Consider the following 16,730-nt stretch of genomic DNA (forward strand, 5'->3'; position numbering starts at 1 on the left):
GCTTTTCCTTATCAGACAATCAAGCAATACAATGTACATTTACAAAGGAAGAATGACACATACAATATGATAAGGTAACCCCCCGCCCCCTCCATTCGTTCATAATCGTAACCCCAACTGATCTTCTTCCTCACTACATGAAGGGCTATATTTACAATCACAAAACTACAGATAGAAACTCACAAACAATTTATTTTCCAATGCCAGTAATGGACAGGTTTTATAGTTGTACTTTATCCGCACAAATATTAACATCTTCAGTTATCCAAACAGTGGTGCGGCTCAGTAGGCTGTTCACCATAACTGCAGGGGACTCACAGTGATATCGGTACAAGCCTAATTCGCTATTCACAAATGAGGTGCTCATACTGTGTTATGGTTTTTTTTTTTTTTTTACCAGAAATGAACACAGAGCTGCTCAGTTTACAAATAAATAAGCCGGAACCTTCGTTTAGTTATTGTAGTTTTCATTCCAGCTGCTCAAAAGTGGCAGGAGCGTGCGTTACTATAATGGGGCACACACAGCATTAATGTTCATCCGCAACAGGAAAAAAAAAAAAAAACATTTACAACTGGAAGACTGTGACTGGTCATTGTGACATCCACTGCCCATTTAAATTGTCCATTGACAGAGAGAAAATAATTATGTAGTGCTTGGCAAATTCTTCAAGCGGTAGCCTGTGGAGTCTAATCATAATGTATGAATTCTGCAACAGTGATGCTGAGCCCACTCCACCCCCCTAAGTCTGCAACTGATTAACACCACAACACCACCAATTTTTTTAAAAAAAAAAGGAAATCCTCTATTTCTTTCTTTTTTGGACAAGGTGGGGAGCGCAACATCCCTCACTGTTTTGAGAATAAACATCCACGACACCGTGGGGCACGAGGATGCACCCGCGTTACACCAGAACATTCCACAGGGAGGTCTGAACAGACAAGAGAGGGAGGGAGGGAGGGAGGGAGGGAAGGAGGGAGGGAGAGCTCAAAGTGACTTACTGCAGACCAGGGCCATGGCCATGCGGAAGAGCTTGAACTGGCACTTCATCCCGGACCAGTTCTGAGGAGGGAAGGGAGAGAGGAGCGGGGAAGAGAGAGAGTTTTAATGGCAGGGCTGCTGATCGGGGCACTGTCGTATGCAGGCTCCTGGGGGGGGGGGGGGGGGCAGGCTCTTTGATTTCCCCCCCCTGCTGTTCCTGCTGATTCAGGGAGTCTCGTTTCAGCTGCGATCGGGGGGGGGGGGGGGCTACACCGGCTAGCCCCAGAGCATTGTGGAATTCAACAGGAGCGTAAATATTTGATGACGTCCGAGACGATCCCATTATGCCGAGGGAAGAGCTAATGGTCCGACTCCCAAGGTCGTGACCTCCGAAGGGCAGCGTTCCCGGGGGTGACCGATCAAGGATTTCCCTCAGCACGGTAGCAGAGGATGGAAGGTGCCGGAGGTTTCTGAAGACCGCACTCCAGGTCACCGCAAACCTCCTCATATGTGGATCAAACGAAGATGGAACCTAGGCTCTCTAGAGGTATGTTTCACTCTGCGCAGAAACCATTTTGTACCTTCCTGTTACACTTCATCACTTTTAAAAGAGTAGCGTCAATCCGGACTTCAAAAAGAGGCTTACTTCATCTATTAAAAAAAAAAAAAAAAGTTAGAAGTGAAAACATACACACACACACAGTCCCGTATTGCTATCCTTGTGGGGACTTCCCATTGATTACATTCATTCCATAACCTGTAACCCTAACCCCAACCACTACATGCCTAACCTTAACCCTAAACTTAACCCTAACCCTAATCCTAATCCTAAATCCTAACCCTAAAACAGCCTTGACCTTGTGGGGACCAGCAAAAAGTCCCCACAACGCATAATGTTCCTCATCTTTCTATCCGTGTGGGGACGGATTTGGTCCCCCACAAAGATAGCATTACAAGTTCACACACACACACACACACACGCACGCAGAGGGGAATTCTGGCAGGATGTGAGGGCGGTCAGCGGGCAGGAATGTGAGGAATCCGTGCTCAGGCCGCACCTGCCGGGGCCCGCACGGCTCTGTGTGCTCAGGGCGCCGTTTTCCGCCCCCACACACGCTCCCCGTGGACCTGCGGCAGAAAAACGCGGGGGGTCGGGGCGGCGAGCGGCGTGCGTCCACGTCCCTCAGCGCGGCGAGAGAGCCGAAAAAACAAAGCGAACGAAAGCGGCGCGGGGCCGCTGCGCCGCACCACCACACGCTGAGCGCCATGGCGACCGATGCCAACGGCCGCAAGAGACAGACCCACAACGGGGGAAAGTTATTCATGCCCCTTTTTTGTTTGGACCACGACTGGACCACTGTAATGTTTTCTACACTCGTGTGAGTCGCCAAGCCCCGAGCCCCACTATTCCCATTATTCAAAAACACAAAAGCTAGGCGGCTGATCAGGGACAAATCCGAGGACGCGTATAAACAGTTTTAGCATCCCTCTAGCAATGGCGGCCAATACATTTTGGAATTTATTTTGAGATATTATCAACTACTTACAAAGCATTGCCCTGTTTGGCTCCTCAGTATATAAATGAATTGCTAATACCCTGCAGCCCTCCCAAGACCACTCAGATCTACAGGGCAACGTTCTGTCAGCTATTCCAGAAAACTAGTTACGACACTGTTAAAACACCTAGAATCTGGAACAGCTGCCCCTTAAACATTAGAAATGCAGGTTGTAACTTCTTTTAAGTGTTATTTGAAGTCTCTTTTCACAGATTTTAATTATTTTTATTTCATAATCGCTGCACTGACATTTACCCCTCTATGTTTTATTTTGCTTGTTTTCTATTCTGTAAAGCACCTTGTCCTTTGTGCTTGAAAGGCTATATATATATATATTATTGTTATTATGTATGCAGTGCAGAAATAGTAAATAAAATAGTAAAGGCATATTCACTTCCTCACAGGTGTTATGAACAGAAAAATATCCAGTCCCCCTTTACCAAGAGATGAACAATCTAATCAAATGTCCACACATGAATGAGAGTACATAATTGTATGCTATTGAAATAAATTAAGGAAAATAGTAGGGGTCACTCAGATACAAATTCTTGCAGACATTATGGGTTGCAGTACTACCCAGGCTAAAGCACCCTCTTATTATCAACCAACCAGTGGCATGCGACCAATTCAGTACTTGGTTTTGACAGGTTGGGAACCCCCGCCCCCCCCTCCTTAGCAACACCTGCATTTGGGACTCACCATGACGACGTTGGCGAGGTGGGCGGAGACCAGGGCGTAGACCCCTCCCGACGACCCCACCACCGGCGCGGTCATGTCAGCCACGGACACGGCAAGGGAGCCTGCAGGGACAAGCAGAGGCAGCAGGCCTGTCAGTCAGTCACCCACCCCTGGAAGACCTCAAAACGCTTGCCCTCTCCAGTCAACCCCCCCCCCTCCCCCTGTAAGACCTTAAATGCTTGCTCTCTCCCGTCACCCCACCCCCCCCCCCCTCGTAAGATCTCAAACGCTCGCTCTCTCTTAGCCTCTCACCCTCTTGACCTCTCTCACCCAGGCTCTTCCAGTCAGTGCTCCACAGAAACATCTGGCAGGCTGGTTAATGGAGGTCAGACTCGGGTTATGACAGAAAATAAATGGGGCAGGTCAAAGTTCAGACCCTGCACCTTGTGGACATCAATGCACGGTGGGGGTGTGAGGTGGACTGTCCCTGGAAATCATATTCTCCCACTGAGAGGTTGGTGGAGAGGTGCTGTAACAGTCAGAACCCGATGTTCCCAGAAGGAAGTAGAGAGAGAGGAGCAGGACCCCCATCCCATTCTCTCTCTCTCTCTCACTGCTCCATCAACCCCACTCTCTCTCTCTCTCTCTCTCTCTCACTCTCTCTCTCTCACTGCCCCATCCACCCCACTCTCAGGCCTGCCTTGCTGTTATAGAAACCCACTTTACATTACAAACACAGTATCTACACTAATGCTTCCATCCTCAGTTTAAATGCTTTTCCATTACATGCCTATGTATGCTCATATCTGTGTTCGGTGCGTGCGTGTGCATGTTCCGCACATTCTGGCATTGGGCGGTATAAAATGAACGGAGCGATGCACTTATTAATCTCAATCACGACAGCAATATGTCTGACACCTCGCCTTGTGTGATAAAGACACAAAACCGGGCTTTCGTTTTATAGGTGGCGAGCTGGAGGTGACACAGGCCAGATATACCGTGCGCCGTAATGACAATCCAACAAGGTACCTCCATATTTACAGCGTTCCCACCGCCCCCGCCCCCCCCCCCCTCCTCCCCTTAAGCAGCCTGACAGCGAGCAGGATTAACAGGCACTGCTGGCTGACAGCCCTGGCCATGTCAGGCGGGGGATCTAGATCAGCCCCATTTAAGGCTGGCTGTCCGGCTGCGTCCGGGTGGCTAGGGGATGACGTACTGTACAGCCCACCTGAGCTCCCTCAGTCCCGTACACCAGCATCACGCGGCCTAGCTACAGGCCTTTAATGCCCCACACAGCCCCACACTGCAGAATGCGCAAATATGAAAGAACAAGGCCAGGTCAAAACCTAGTACACGGCTGGACCGAACCGGCTGACCAATGGTGCAACTTCATCACTCACTCAGTCACAGACATTTGCGTTTATAGGGCTGGCCCCGCTGTTGCGGCCCAGCCAAAAAAACCAATCAAGCGATGTGTTTTCCTCATCAGAATAACACCAGCTATGGACCATGCAAGGACTCTTTTTCATTACCAATACATAAGTTATTACTAAATTAATAACCGTACCTGTTTTCAGCTGAGGGTGCGGAATGGAAGAATTTAGAATTAGGCATGGACGCACTCTGTGCGCCCTGCTAGACAGGTACTTTCCTATTTGTGTTTGAAATTTCATGCACAGTCTGCGTCTTCATTACTCGGAGACTGTCATGCAGTGGGGAGTACGGTAATTGGGGAACCCCCTGCCTTTGGAGGAAGGAGGACGCGGTCTCTCATTAACTCTGCAGCCCCACGACACACCATCCCACGTCCACGGGACTCGACGTGTCTGCCGGCTTCGCGCCCTCCGCCAGAGAACGGATCGCGTGAAGGGGAAGAAGAGGAGCGCAAGCAGGCAGCTCTTCAGAAACAGCAAATAAACGAGAAAACAAAAGACTGAGTACGCCCAGAGAAGCACGGCATGCTGTTCCTGAACCCAAGGTCGTAGGTTTGACTTTTTAACATTCGTGGGGAGACACTGACCTACGCATTGCTCTACGGGCTAAAAATAGCCCAGCTTCCCAAGCATGCAAACACACACAAACACACTCATGCACACTCATGCACACAGACACACACACAAATACACATGAATGCACACAAGCACACACATGCACACAGACACACACACAAATACACATGAATGCACACATGCACGCACACACACAAGTACACATGAATGCACACATGCACACACACACACACACACAAATATTTGCGCATGCATGCTCAATCAAATGCAGTCTGAACTGCCGAACATACCATCAAAATGCCAAACGTCCCAGTAAAATAGAATAAACTGGCGCTCGCAGCATTTGGTTATGCTAACTTCGCTAAAAGGAATTGTGTGGATAAAAACAACCGGACAAATTAGGTTTCAGAAATTATTGGTGGGGAACAACTTAACAGACCCTAAACGTACCGTGGGTGGGGGGTGCGTACTCCTCGGCCCCCCCCCCCAAATCTACGCACCGGGCCGGAACCCGAGAGAGAGCCAGGAGTTTGCGGCGCTACCTTGGCGCGGGCGAGGAGATCAAAGGGGAGGCGCTGCCTGTAATCTGAACGTCATTAGCCAGCGCACGCAGACGCATCTGAGGGGAGATCTGAGAGGAAGATTACACGCTTCCCCAGATGAGCGGAGCAGCTGTGTGTCGTCTGGGGCCTGGCACCGTCTCTCCAGGGCGAAGACACCCACGGTGTCCAAGGTGTTATTAGAGTAATCGTCATTATCCTCATCATTGTTTAAAAAAAATAATAATAATAATAATTCCCATTGCCTCGTGCTCCCTCCCTCCCCCCCCCCCCCAAGCTTCCAAGTTCAAAACTGCGGAATTACCCTTGTTCTGTCACTGTTCAAATACAGCTGCTGGCCTGTGGGAATGCATGCGCTGTGTAGCTATTAACATTAAGCCATCACTGCTAGATGTACCCACAACCAGGGGGAATGGGAATCCGTTCCCTTCCTCTAAATGGCTCTTTGCTCGTGAGCCGATTCTGTACGGGCGTGCGATCCCAGCACACTGGAAATGGGAATCAACGATAGGTCAGGGGTCAGAGGTCAAAGGTGGGCGGGGGTGCGTTCAGCCAAATGGCCCTAACTGTGAGTCTCACCTAACACTGCCCTACCTGCCAGAGAGCTGTGTGCAGGGACTGACCCACGGATGTTCTTTAAAGAGAAACAGTAGCGTACGAGCAGGTACACAAACAAAAGCATTACCCCCCCCCTAAACCCGAACCCCCCGCCCCTAAAACACAGCGGGTCGATTTCTAATTAAGGCAGCGGGGCACCCGGGAGCCGGAGCCCCCAGCAGGGCCGCGCTGTCCCCCAGCTGATTTATGGCATGTTCTCCCCCTCATTTCACACCAGGGTCAGGGCCTCTGCCACCCCACAGCTGTCCCCCACTCCACACACACACATGCGCATACACACACACACACACGCATACACACACACACAAACACACACACACGCATACAGACACACACAATCATATACACGCACACAGACACAGACACACTCACAGACACACACACACACACATACGCATACAGACACACCTACACACACACGCACACACAATCACATACACGCACACACACATGCACACACACACACAATCACATACACACACACACACATGCATACATACACACACATACACACACACACGCATACAGACACACACAATCATATACACGTACACAGACACACACACACACACACACACACACACACATGCATACAGACACACACACACACCCACACACACACACTCACACATACAGACAGCGAGGTCAGTAAGGGGGGAACAGACACTGGCACCATTCACAGACGAGCCTATCCGCTCCACTCCTGACCTGTTACAGTACCAGCGTCACAGGCCACTGGTCTCGAGCCTGTCCTGCCTCCTACTCGCCCTGGCGCTGGTGCGGCGTCTAACGAAACCCACGCAGGGCTTTCTGGGAGCACAATATTCCCACAGAGTCAGTGGAGCACGCCCCCTGCATCACTTATTTTTTGGGGTTTTTTTTTTTTGGAAACTAAAGCGGGATTATCGCGTAACTCCCTGTATGTGTCTGCTGATGCGCTCACCCCAGGCCGCCCGCGCTTATCTGCCTGTGCAGCTGAGCCGAGCCACAGGGAGCGGGTCCCACTACAGCCCCCCAAAACCTGCCCCCCCTTCCCTCCCCTCCCCCCTCCCCTATCCTCTCTCCTCCCCTACCCTCTCTCCTCTCCCCTCTCCACGCTGCACTGCGGATGGAAATTGCATTAGCTGCTAATGTCATTGGCAAAACTCTGCTGACATTTTAGTTCAAAGACTCTCTGGTAAACTGAAAATAGCGAGGCCCCTCTCTCCACTCCAAATTTTACAGGACATAAAGGGGGGGGGGAGGCATGATTTCAGAGAGTGTCAGGGACAATTCGTTGGCCTTTTGTGCTCGGTCAGGGTAAAAGCCCTTCAGCGGCAGACAAAGGGAACCTTTGAAGTGAAAGGGAGGAGGAAAAAGTCACGGCTATAGACCATCTGTCCTGGACAAAATGTCTGCTTTAAGTCACAAACAAATGCCGTGCGTGAGGCCCAATGGGAGACAAATAAAGTGGGGTCTGACCTCCGACCCCAGGGGAAGGATTTAGGCCCATCTTATGAGGTCAGGCAGACATGTGCGTTAGGAGTCTCCACAAACGGCAGCCGTAGCCACACCCACCTGCCAGGGCCCCGCACACGTACACCAGGCCGATCCTCAGGGCTCCGTGGACCATCTCCAGGGGCACCCCCACCAGCAGCTGCATGGCCATGTTGAGCCCGAGGTGTTCTATCCTGGGACAAAAACATTACAGTCAGAGCACTGCAGAGTTCTATCCTGGGACAAAAACATTACAGTCAGAGCACTGCAGTGTTCTATCCTGGGACAAAAACATTACAGTCAGAACATTGCAGTGTCCTATCCTGGGACAAAAACATTACAGTCAGAGCACTGCAGTGTCCTATCCTGGGACAAAAACATTACATCAGAACATTGCAGTGTTCTATCCTGGGACAAAAACATTACAGTCAGAGCATTGCAGTGTCCTATCCTGGGACAAAAACATTACATCAGAACATTGCAGTGTTCTATCCTGGGAGAAAAGCATTACAGTCAGAACATTGCAGTGTTCTATCCTGGGACAAAACCATTACAGTCAGAGCACTGCAGTATTCTATCCTGGGACAAAAACATTACAGTCAGAGCACTGCAGTGTTCTATCCTGGAACAAAAACATTATAGTCAGAGCGCTGCAGTGTCCTATCCTGGGACAAAAACATTACAGTCAGAGCACTGCAGAGTTCTATCCTGGGACAAAAACATTAGAGTCAGAGCACTGCAGTGTTCTATCCTAGGACAAAAACATTACAGTCAGAACATTGCAGTGTTCTATCCTGGGACAAAAACATTATAGTCAGAGCACTGCGATGTTCTACCCTGGGGCAGTAACAGTACAGTCAGAGCACTGCGATGTTCTACCCTGGGGCAGTAACAGTACAGTACACTGGCACAGGTGAAGAGCAGAACACTATGCTGCCTATGACAGCGCAGGTCCTCTATCCGAGTCCCTGGAACTCACTTCCTGCTTTGTCAACAGCGCTGAGACCTCTAAGTAACTCAATACAGGCAGAGGCGCGGAGACTGGGAGCAGCAGCAGTGTTGACTGAGGCTGATTTACGGGTCTTTAGATGCTCTGCTCCTATCAGAGGTAGACTGCTCGGCAGCCTGTGATGTAAGCTGGCAAACAAACTGGGAACCTGCAATTTCTGCCTCAAATCAGCCTTTACGCTGCTGACATGAATAGGAGACATCAAATCAGCCTTTACGCTGCTGACATGAATAGGAGACAGTGCTGCCTGCTGCCAGGGCGTACAGGCATAATGTAGATGGCAGGCAGGCGGGTAGACAGGCGGGCAGGCAGGCAGGCAGGCGGGCAGACAGGCAGGCGGGCAGGCAGGCGGGCAGACAGGCAGGCAGGCAGGCAGGCGGGAAGACAGGCAGGCGAGCAGGCAGGCGGGCAGAGAGAGAACAAGCGGTCCCGGCAGGCAGTTCTGCGCAGAGTGGCCGCCCCGCGTTCCGAAGGGTACTGAGAACTCTGCCCTCCCGTCCGTCACGCTCGCGCGCAGCGGACACGGAGCCTCGCTCAGGCGCGCGGGCACACGTTTCGGGCGCCGCAAGCACAGCACAGCACAGCACAGCACAGCACAGCGTGTGAAAAAAGGCAGGAGTTTGCAGATTCCGCACCCCCCCATCCCCCCCCTCGCCAGCATCCCGATTCGCTCTCCGAGCTGTGTATCAATCACAGACGCCGAGCCGAGCCGAGCCGAGCCGAGCCAAACCGAGCAAAGCCAAGCCGAGCTGAGCCGAGCCAAACCAAACCGAGCTAAACCAAACCGAGCCGAGCTCGAGCCAAACCGAGCCAAACCAAGCCGAGCTGAGCCGAGCCAAACCAAACCGAGCTAAACCAAACCGAGCCGAGCTAGAGCCAAACCGAGCCTAACCAAGCCGAGCTGAGCCGAGCCAAACCAAACCGAGCTAAACCAAACCGAGCTGAGCTCGAGCCAAACCGAGCCAAACCAAGCCGAGCTGAGTCGAGCCGAGCCGAGCCCGCACCGTGTCCGGAAATCAAACCTCCGATCCGCCGGCAGGTGACGAGTCGCACGTGAGCGGGGCGGGGGCGCCCGGCAGGCGGAGTCGGAGTACGTATCTCTGCACGCGCCAGGGATCCCGACGCGAGCGGTTAAGTGTGCTGACGGCATCGCGGGAGAGGACAGTGGGCATCGATTGTGCCTCGGCCCGCCTGCTGGAGCGGACAGCGAAGCAGCCGGCCTGATAAACAAGGCCCGTTTATACCCGCATGCAAATGAGACCGAAGGGACCCGCTGGATTCCCCCTCTCCGCTTCGCTGGGAAAGAGACCCCCGTTGTCTCCGCAAAACACGTGACGCACAACATTTCCTTCGTCGCCCAAAACTGTGGAAGTATAAGGAATGCTGCCGCTGCCGCCTACGCGTCTATCCTTTCATAAAAGCAAAAAAAAAAAAAAACGCATTCCATAAATCGTGAAACGCCGCGTTGAAACGATGAACGAGGTGGGTAAGGGGCTGAGAAACTCAAGATGGTGTAAAGACTGCCCGGAGGTAAAGAGACGTGTGATACGTGTATCGTAGCGTCGCAACACGTTACAAAAAGCCGTCCTTACACACGGTACAAGACGGGAGACCGGCACCCAATCCACTTCATAAACCCTCACGTCTGCAAAAACGAGGGTGGAAGGTGAGAGGCGGTAGATTTTGGGCCAGATTGTTTATGAAACGGCCCTGACTGGAGTTGAAGCGTAAAAAAACCAGTCATTTTCTTTTTTTAAGTATCGACAACACATCTTACGAAATTACCGAAAACTGAAAATGTCTCTGTCCAACTCTCAGAGCTTTTTGACACTTTCCGGCCCCGTTTAGGGTGCGCGACCAGGAACGCCATTCATTTCAGTCGATAAATACACCCCCAGACAAACAAAAGGCTGGACCAGAAAATGCAACCTATTATCATGAAAAACATGGCCAGTGTAGCTTCTACTTCAAAATTACTTCAAAATTGCGCAAATTGTTCATTTCAATGGGGACTGTTTCTCAGTATTTCGGTGCTGTGCCAAACTACTTTCCACATATCAAAAAAGCAATAGTTGTCACAATACAAAGTTGTTTCAGTGAAAAGTACAAAGGCCAGGTCCTTTGTGATGGTGAACTATGCTGACTATAAAGCAACAGTATGTCTCTTAGACTAGCTTTATTATTTTTTCGGACAACAACGGAGTTCTATGACTTCCAGGATGTCGCCGTTGGGTAGGTGGACAATAAATGTTTGTCGGATAAATACATTGAGAGTTGGACAGAAACATTGTCAGTTTTTGTCGTTTCATTGGCTATGTTGATGATGGCACATAAAAAAAATGAAAATTACCTGTGTTATATTTTACAAGTCTCTCGCCATGCCAGTGCAATACTGAGTTTTAAAAAACTGCATCTAACCAGCCAAGCTACACAGTGGCCTCAGTTTGCCTCTGTTTCCCTCTGTGATATTTACAGTTTTTTCTGTTTGTGTAACACACAGGGCAGATCTTCTCTGCTGCGATCACTTCACTGGCTACCGGTCGCTGCCAGGATCCGATTCAAAGCCCTGACCCTTGCCTACACTGCCGCCAACAGGACAGCCCCCATCTACTTGCAGACTGACTCAATTCTATGTTGCCTGCTGACCTACCCATCTGCGGCAGCAAGGGCGTCTTGTAACCCCTCCACCCGCCAAGGGATCACAGAGCTTCTCCACCCTAGCTCCCCAGTGGTGGAACGAACTCCCCGTCCCTCTCCGAACCTCCTCCTCACTATCCATCTTCCGCCGTGGCCTGAAGACTCATCTCTTCAGACTATACTTAGACTAACCACCACCACGCTGTATAAATATATAAAAAATAAAAAAAATAAAATAAAAAAAAATACCCTTTTTCCTGTCACTTGTTACATGTTGCCCCATCCCTGCACTTCCTGGTAAATTGTATTTGTCCTAATACTGTAGCTTATTCTTCTGCCTAGTTGGCTGTGCAGATGTTAGACCAGGATAGTGTTCATTGTTCTCGGCTAGAAATAGCTGTACAAAATAAGAATTGTACCTTACTGAACCCGTGTTCAGCAGTCGTCTACGATCATGAAAATGCACTTTTGTACGTCGCTTTGGATAAAAGCATCTGCCAAATGAATGTAATGTAATGTAATGTAATGGCAGACCAGCGCTTCCAACTAATACAGGGATCACACGGTGAAGGAGCTCGATACGTGTTCACATCAAAGGAGATCACGACTGAACGCAGAGAGGTCACTGCACTGACTGCTAGGGCCATGTTCCTGTAGGACCAGTCTCCTTCCAGCACTGGGTGCATGAAGAAATGTATCCCTTAAAAGAAATCAATCCCATCCATTATCTATACCCGCTTATCCTGGCCAGGGTGGCTGTAGCCTATCCCAGCATGCACTGGAGCGAGAGGCAGGAATGCACCCTGGACAGGCCGCCAATCTATCGCAGGGCACACACACGCTCATACCTATGGGGAAAATTACCTGTGGGAGTCTCCAATTAGCCTACCTGCATGTCTTTGGACTGTGGGAGGAAACCGGAGTACCCGGAGGAAACCCACGTGGACATGAGGAGAACATGCAAACTCCACACAGAAAGGGCCTGGGTCGGATTTGAACCCAGGACCTTCTTGCTGTGAGGCGACAGCGCTACCCACTGCACCACTGACCTAATGAATTGCACGATTGCGACAACTCAATAAAGTTGCAACAGTTTGTCGATAGGATATCCCAGCTGGGTAACTGGCCGTAGGCCTCTTCAATACACAAATACACGTTGTTCTCTTCAATACATGAACACCCCTGTCCCATCTCTCAATAATTATTATTTTTCCCTCCAGGCTGTAGTGTGTGTGTGTGTGTGTGTGTGTGTTAATAATCCTGAGCAGTGGTGTGTGTGTGTGTGTGTGTGTGTGTGCGCGTCTGGGGTTCCTGTAATAACGTATCGCTTCTGCAATTAAGTGCGAAGGAAATCGATGTTTATTTGGCACCTCGGATGCGGCCTCTTTGCGCACGCAGCCTGGCGCGCGTCCGCACGAGCTCCTCATAAATCAAACGTCCACGACAGAAAGGCCGCTAAACGACATTAGCATTACGTTAAACTGTTCCGTTCTCTGGCTGAACGTTAACTTCGCGCGCAAATTACGGAGAGAGATTGAATTCCCCCCCCCGATCGCACACGGGGCGAAGGACTCCGAACGCGCGTTTGTGGTTCTGAATCAATGCCTTAACTGCCGTCGACCCAAACGTTTCGACTGAGAGGGCTTTCCACGATCGCCGTCTTCGTGAGCCGAGCCCCTGCGGTCACATGGTGGCGAAACAGGACGGAGATAATCCGTTGTCGCTTGTCGCTTATGGGCGTTCCTGGCTTGTGGTTACCAGGTTACAGAACTAAACAAGTAGGCTAGACATTTGTTTCAGCAACGTGTGTCACACTGCCTTCACTCCCATTGGTAGTCGCCATGTTGCATTTGCATAAAATAGACCTCTAGTCTATTTTCACCCCGCCTACTTCGCTTTGCAACGGCCGCTTGTCTCTTGTCGCTGTGAATCGCCGACTCTCATTGAAAATGAACGGTCGCCGGTCGCCTGTCTCTCTCCTGTGTCGCCCCGGGTGACCACGCGGTAAGGAGATCCTGTGCAGCCCCAAACAGAATATAACATCACATAACATAACATCGCATAAAAGCGTATAAATAAGCACAGGCTCCAAAAATAATTACTGTACGTCATGTTAGCAAGCACGAAACTGTGCAGACCCACGGCGCAACTCACTTCCGCAGACAGTTTTAGCTGGCACCAGCTGCGCATGCGTCCCACAAAACGTCCCTCAAAGGTCGTCCGTGAGTGAGTGAGTGAGTGACCACAATTAGCCACGCATAGCCCACATATGCAATGTAATGTAATGTAATGTAATGTAATGGCGGCAGTTCCTGCACGCTGTGGGAGAAACAGCACCAGGCCAGAGTCCGGTCACTCACCCTGCGTGCATGAAGACGTAAGTGAGGTACCGCCAGGCCTGCGCCCGTAGCTGGGGGTGGTACGGCAGCGGCCCCTTCAGGAACCGGGGGTGGGACACCTGCAGCACCCAGCGGTCCAGCTGCAGGCCATAGTACATGAACACTGCCACCTACAGGACCGGAGAGGCATAGCAAGCAATACGGCTGTGTTAATTACTGGAGATGTTTTCACTGCTCGAAAGACACACCGGGCTAAGGCTCAAATGCTCACAGTAACTCGAATTACAAGCTCATAAACAAAGTATAAATGCTTTTTCCCCCTCCGAACTTGTGTAAACAGCCCTGAAGACCAAAACCCTGTATTCACAAAGCATCTCAGATTGGTGACTCTGATCTAGGACCAGAATTCCCGAGTCCATATCCTAGCCATATCCACTATGAGCAAGAAAAAGGGCAAGACCGATTCTAGATCAGCTCGTCTGCTCTGAGCGACCCTATTGAAACAGCACCAAGTCCTTCGGGTTAAACCCCCACGGCCCCTAGGCGTAGCAAGCCGTACCTCCGCGATGGTGATGGCCAGGATGAGCCAGGGCGGGGGGCAGCAGGTGTAGCTGTCGAAGTACCACTTGCGGTCGATCTCGCGGGGCAGCGTTTCATAGGCCACGTGCCGCACCAGCCGCTGGGACAGGCCCAGCCCCGCCTCCTCCCTCAGGGACGTCCCCTTCAGCTGCCGCCCCCCCTGCAGGATGGCCCGCCGGAAGCTGTTGGAGCGCTTGTTGCTCATCTGGAGGAACACACACACACCCCCCCCCATTTTGGTAAATGGTAAACGGACTGCATTTATATAGCGCTTTTATCCAAAGCACTTTAGTAATTGATGCCTCTCATTCACCCATTCACACACACACACACTCACACTCACACACCAATGGTGAAAGGCTGCCCTGCAAGGTACCAATCAGCTTGTTGGGAGCAATTAGGGGTTAGGTGTCTTGCTCAGGGCGGGGGTGGATCGAACCGGCAACCCTCCGCCTGCCAGACAGCCGCTCTTACCTCCTGAGCTATGTCACACCTCCCCCCCCCCCCCAACACACACAACATGCAGGTTACCCCATCTCTCCTAACACATCATTATTGCCCCTGGATGAAGTTCACCCCTCTCAGTCCAAACCCAAACACACTCTTAAGACAAGACAAGACAAAACAAGACAAGACAAGACAAGGTAGACTTGGACACTAAGGTACCAGCTCATTTTGTTCTTTCACCTCTTAAAAAGTCATACCTGACACAGCGATTACGGTTACTCATTTTATACCCACAATCCTCTTTGGTAGCTCCAAAACCACTTTGACGGGACATTCACGAGAAGGTCTCTCAGTGTGAACAGCGCTATAAGTTGTTAAACTCCAGGGAATGCAGTGGCTGGACTCCGGTCCAGGTTCGGGTGGCGTCACCTGACCTTGCCCTAAATGTCGCTGGGCCGTGCTGTCGAGGCTCGCCTTGGCGAGATCGCGGGCGTGCCGCTCCGTCCTGCGGCATCCGCGCGCGTCTCCCGGGGTTACCACGTGCGACAGCCAATGCCCAATCTGACCCCTCCTCCTGGCCCCTCTACCACAGTGTTCCCCGTCGCTTAGCAACGGCTGAGGAATTCTCGTCGCCAGCTCGGTCTACAAAGCGGGAGCAAACACTCCTCTGCAGAAATGAAGCCCCGCAAACATTCGGGAAAGGTCTTTTCCCATGCCAGGTGTTTGCTTATAAGCAGCCCACGATAGCTTAGCCAAGATGGACGAGCACTGAGGACTTCATTAGGGTAAGGACTTGCGAAATATTACACGCTCAAGAAAAATATTTAACTACCAATTAATCTAATCGCCACACTACTTATCAAAAAAGTCAAAAACGTTTCTGATAACACCTTTCATGTAAATAAGAAACAAACGTCTCTCAAATACTCTACACACCCAGTTCACCGAACCAACATCATTTTGAAGTTAGTTAAAAGTTAAACCGTGTGAAATGTACCACAGAGCCAAATTCATTCTGCGATGGGCAGGACTATTAAAAGCACACCAGCTGAGATTAACTTGAAAAGAAAACAGCCGATCCATGAGGAAACAGCTTAACTGAGTAATGAGTAATTGCTAATATCCTTCAGCACCCTCTCATTCAAATGAAAAACAGATTCCAGTTTCATTTGATTCAGTACTCTTCGTTGCTCACACATTCCTGTAATAATATAACTGAATAAATGCATTATTTTAGGCCTCTAATTGTCAGTGAGGTGCATGAAGCAGAATTTGTCCCATCACCTGCACTCCCATTCTGAATCAGGATATTTTGTCCTTCTTGAGTCTTTCGTCAAGTCTCTAGAACTATGATGTTAGGGAGGGGGGGTGGTGGTTACCAGTAGACAACACAGAGATATATAAAGCCAGTGGTATTTCAGTGACACTGAGTGTCACAGCTGTTTTGATGACAGCGCTACATCCCCCACTTCTCAAAGGATGCTTCCTACTATAGGAGCAATATTCAATTTTACCTAATGACATCACTTTAATAGATGAAGGAATATGGGGACATGAGTGCTGGTAAAATCAAATATCCTCCAGACGCTTTATCCTTTTCTGCACTGTGGCAGCACAAGTTGATATAATATCATACATACTTCAGCAGAGCCTTGAAAACAAGGTGCTATTTAATCAGATGCTTTTCTGCATTACTGCTGAGAGATTTTTCAGAGTCTGCTGTAGGTGCCCAAAGCCCGGTTTCAGAGCCAAGTCAAACAGAGGGAGCTCAAACAGTGCCACACACATCACATTCTGCACGCCTGAACCCGCACCCCCTCACCCCCCACCCCCCTACCCCCCC

General features: G+C 50.5%; 1 protein-coding gene across 2 annotated transcripts in view; it reads right to left on the bottom strand.

The window, feature by feature from the left end:
* Window positions 1–16,730, bottom strand: part of rhbdl3 (rhomboid, veinlet-like 3 (Drosophila)) — a 56,298-nt gene that overhangs the window by 923 nt on the left and 38,645 nt on the right. For both annotated transcript variants that reach the window (XM_064324202.1, XM_064324201.1), the window contains 5 exons: window positions 14,421–14,645; window positions 13,883–14,031; window positions 7,958–8,070; window positions 3,235–3,335; window positions 1,000–1,060 (listed from right to left, as the gene is read on the bottom strand). In XM_064324202.1, coding sequence (XP_064180272.1) covers window positions 1,000–1,060; window positions 3,235–3,335; window positions 7,958–8,070; window positions 13,883–14,031; window positions 14,421–14,645 — 649 coding nt within the window. The remainder of the gene's footprint in view (window positions 1–999; window positions 1,061–3,234; window positions 3,336–7,957; window positions 8,071–13,882; window positions 14,032–14,420; window positions 14,646–16,730) is intronic.

The sequence above is a fragment of the Anguilla rostrata genome, chromosome 2 (assembly GCF_018555375.3).
Source record: "Anguilla rostrata isolate EN2019 chromosome 2, ASM1855537v3, whole genome shotgun sequence".
Classification (NCBI taxonomy): Eukaryota; Metazoa; Chordata; class Actinopteri; order Anguilliformes; family Anguillidae; genus Anguilla; species Anguilla rostrata.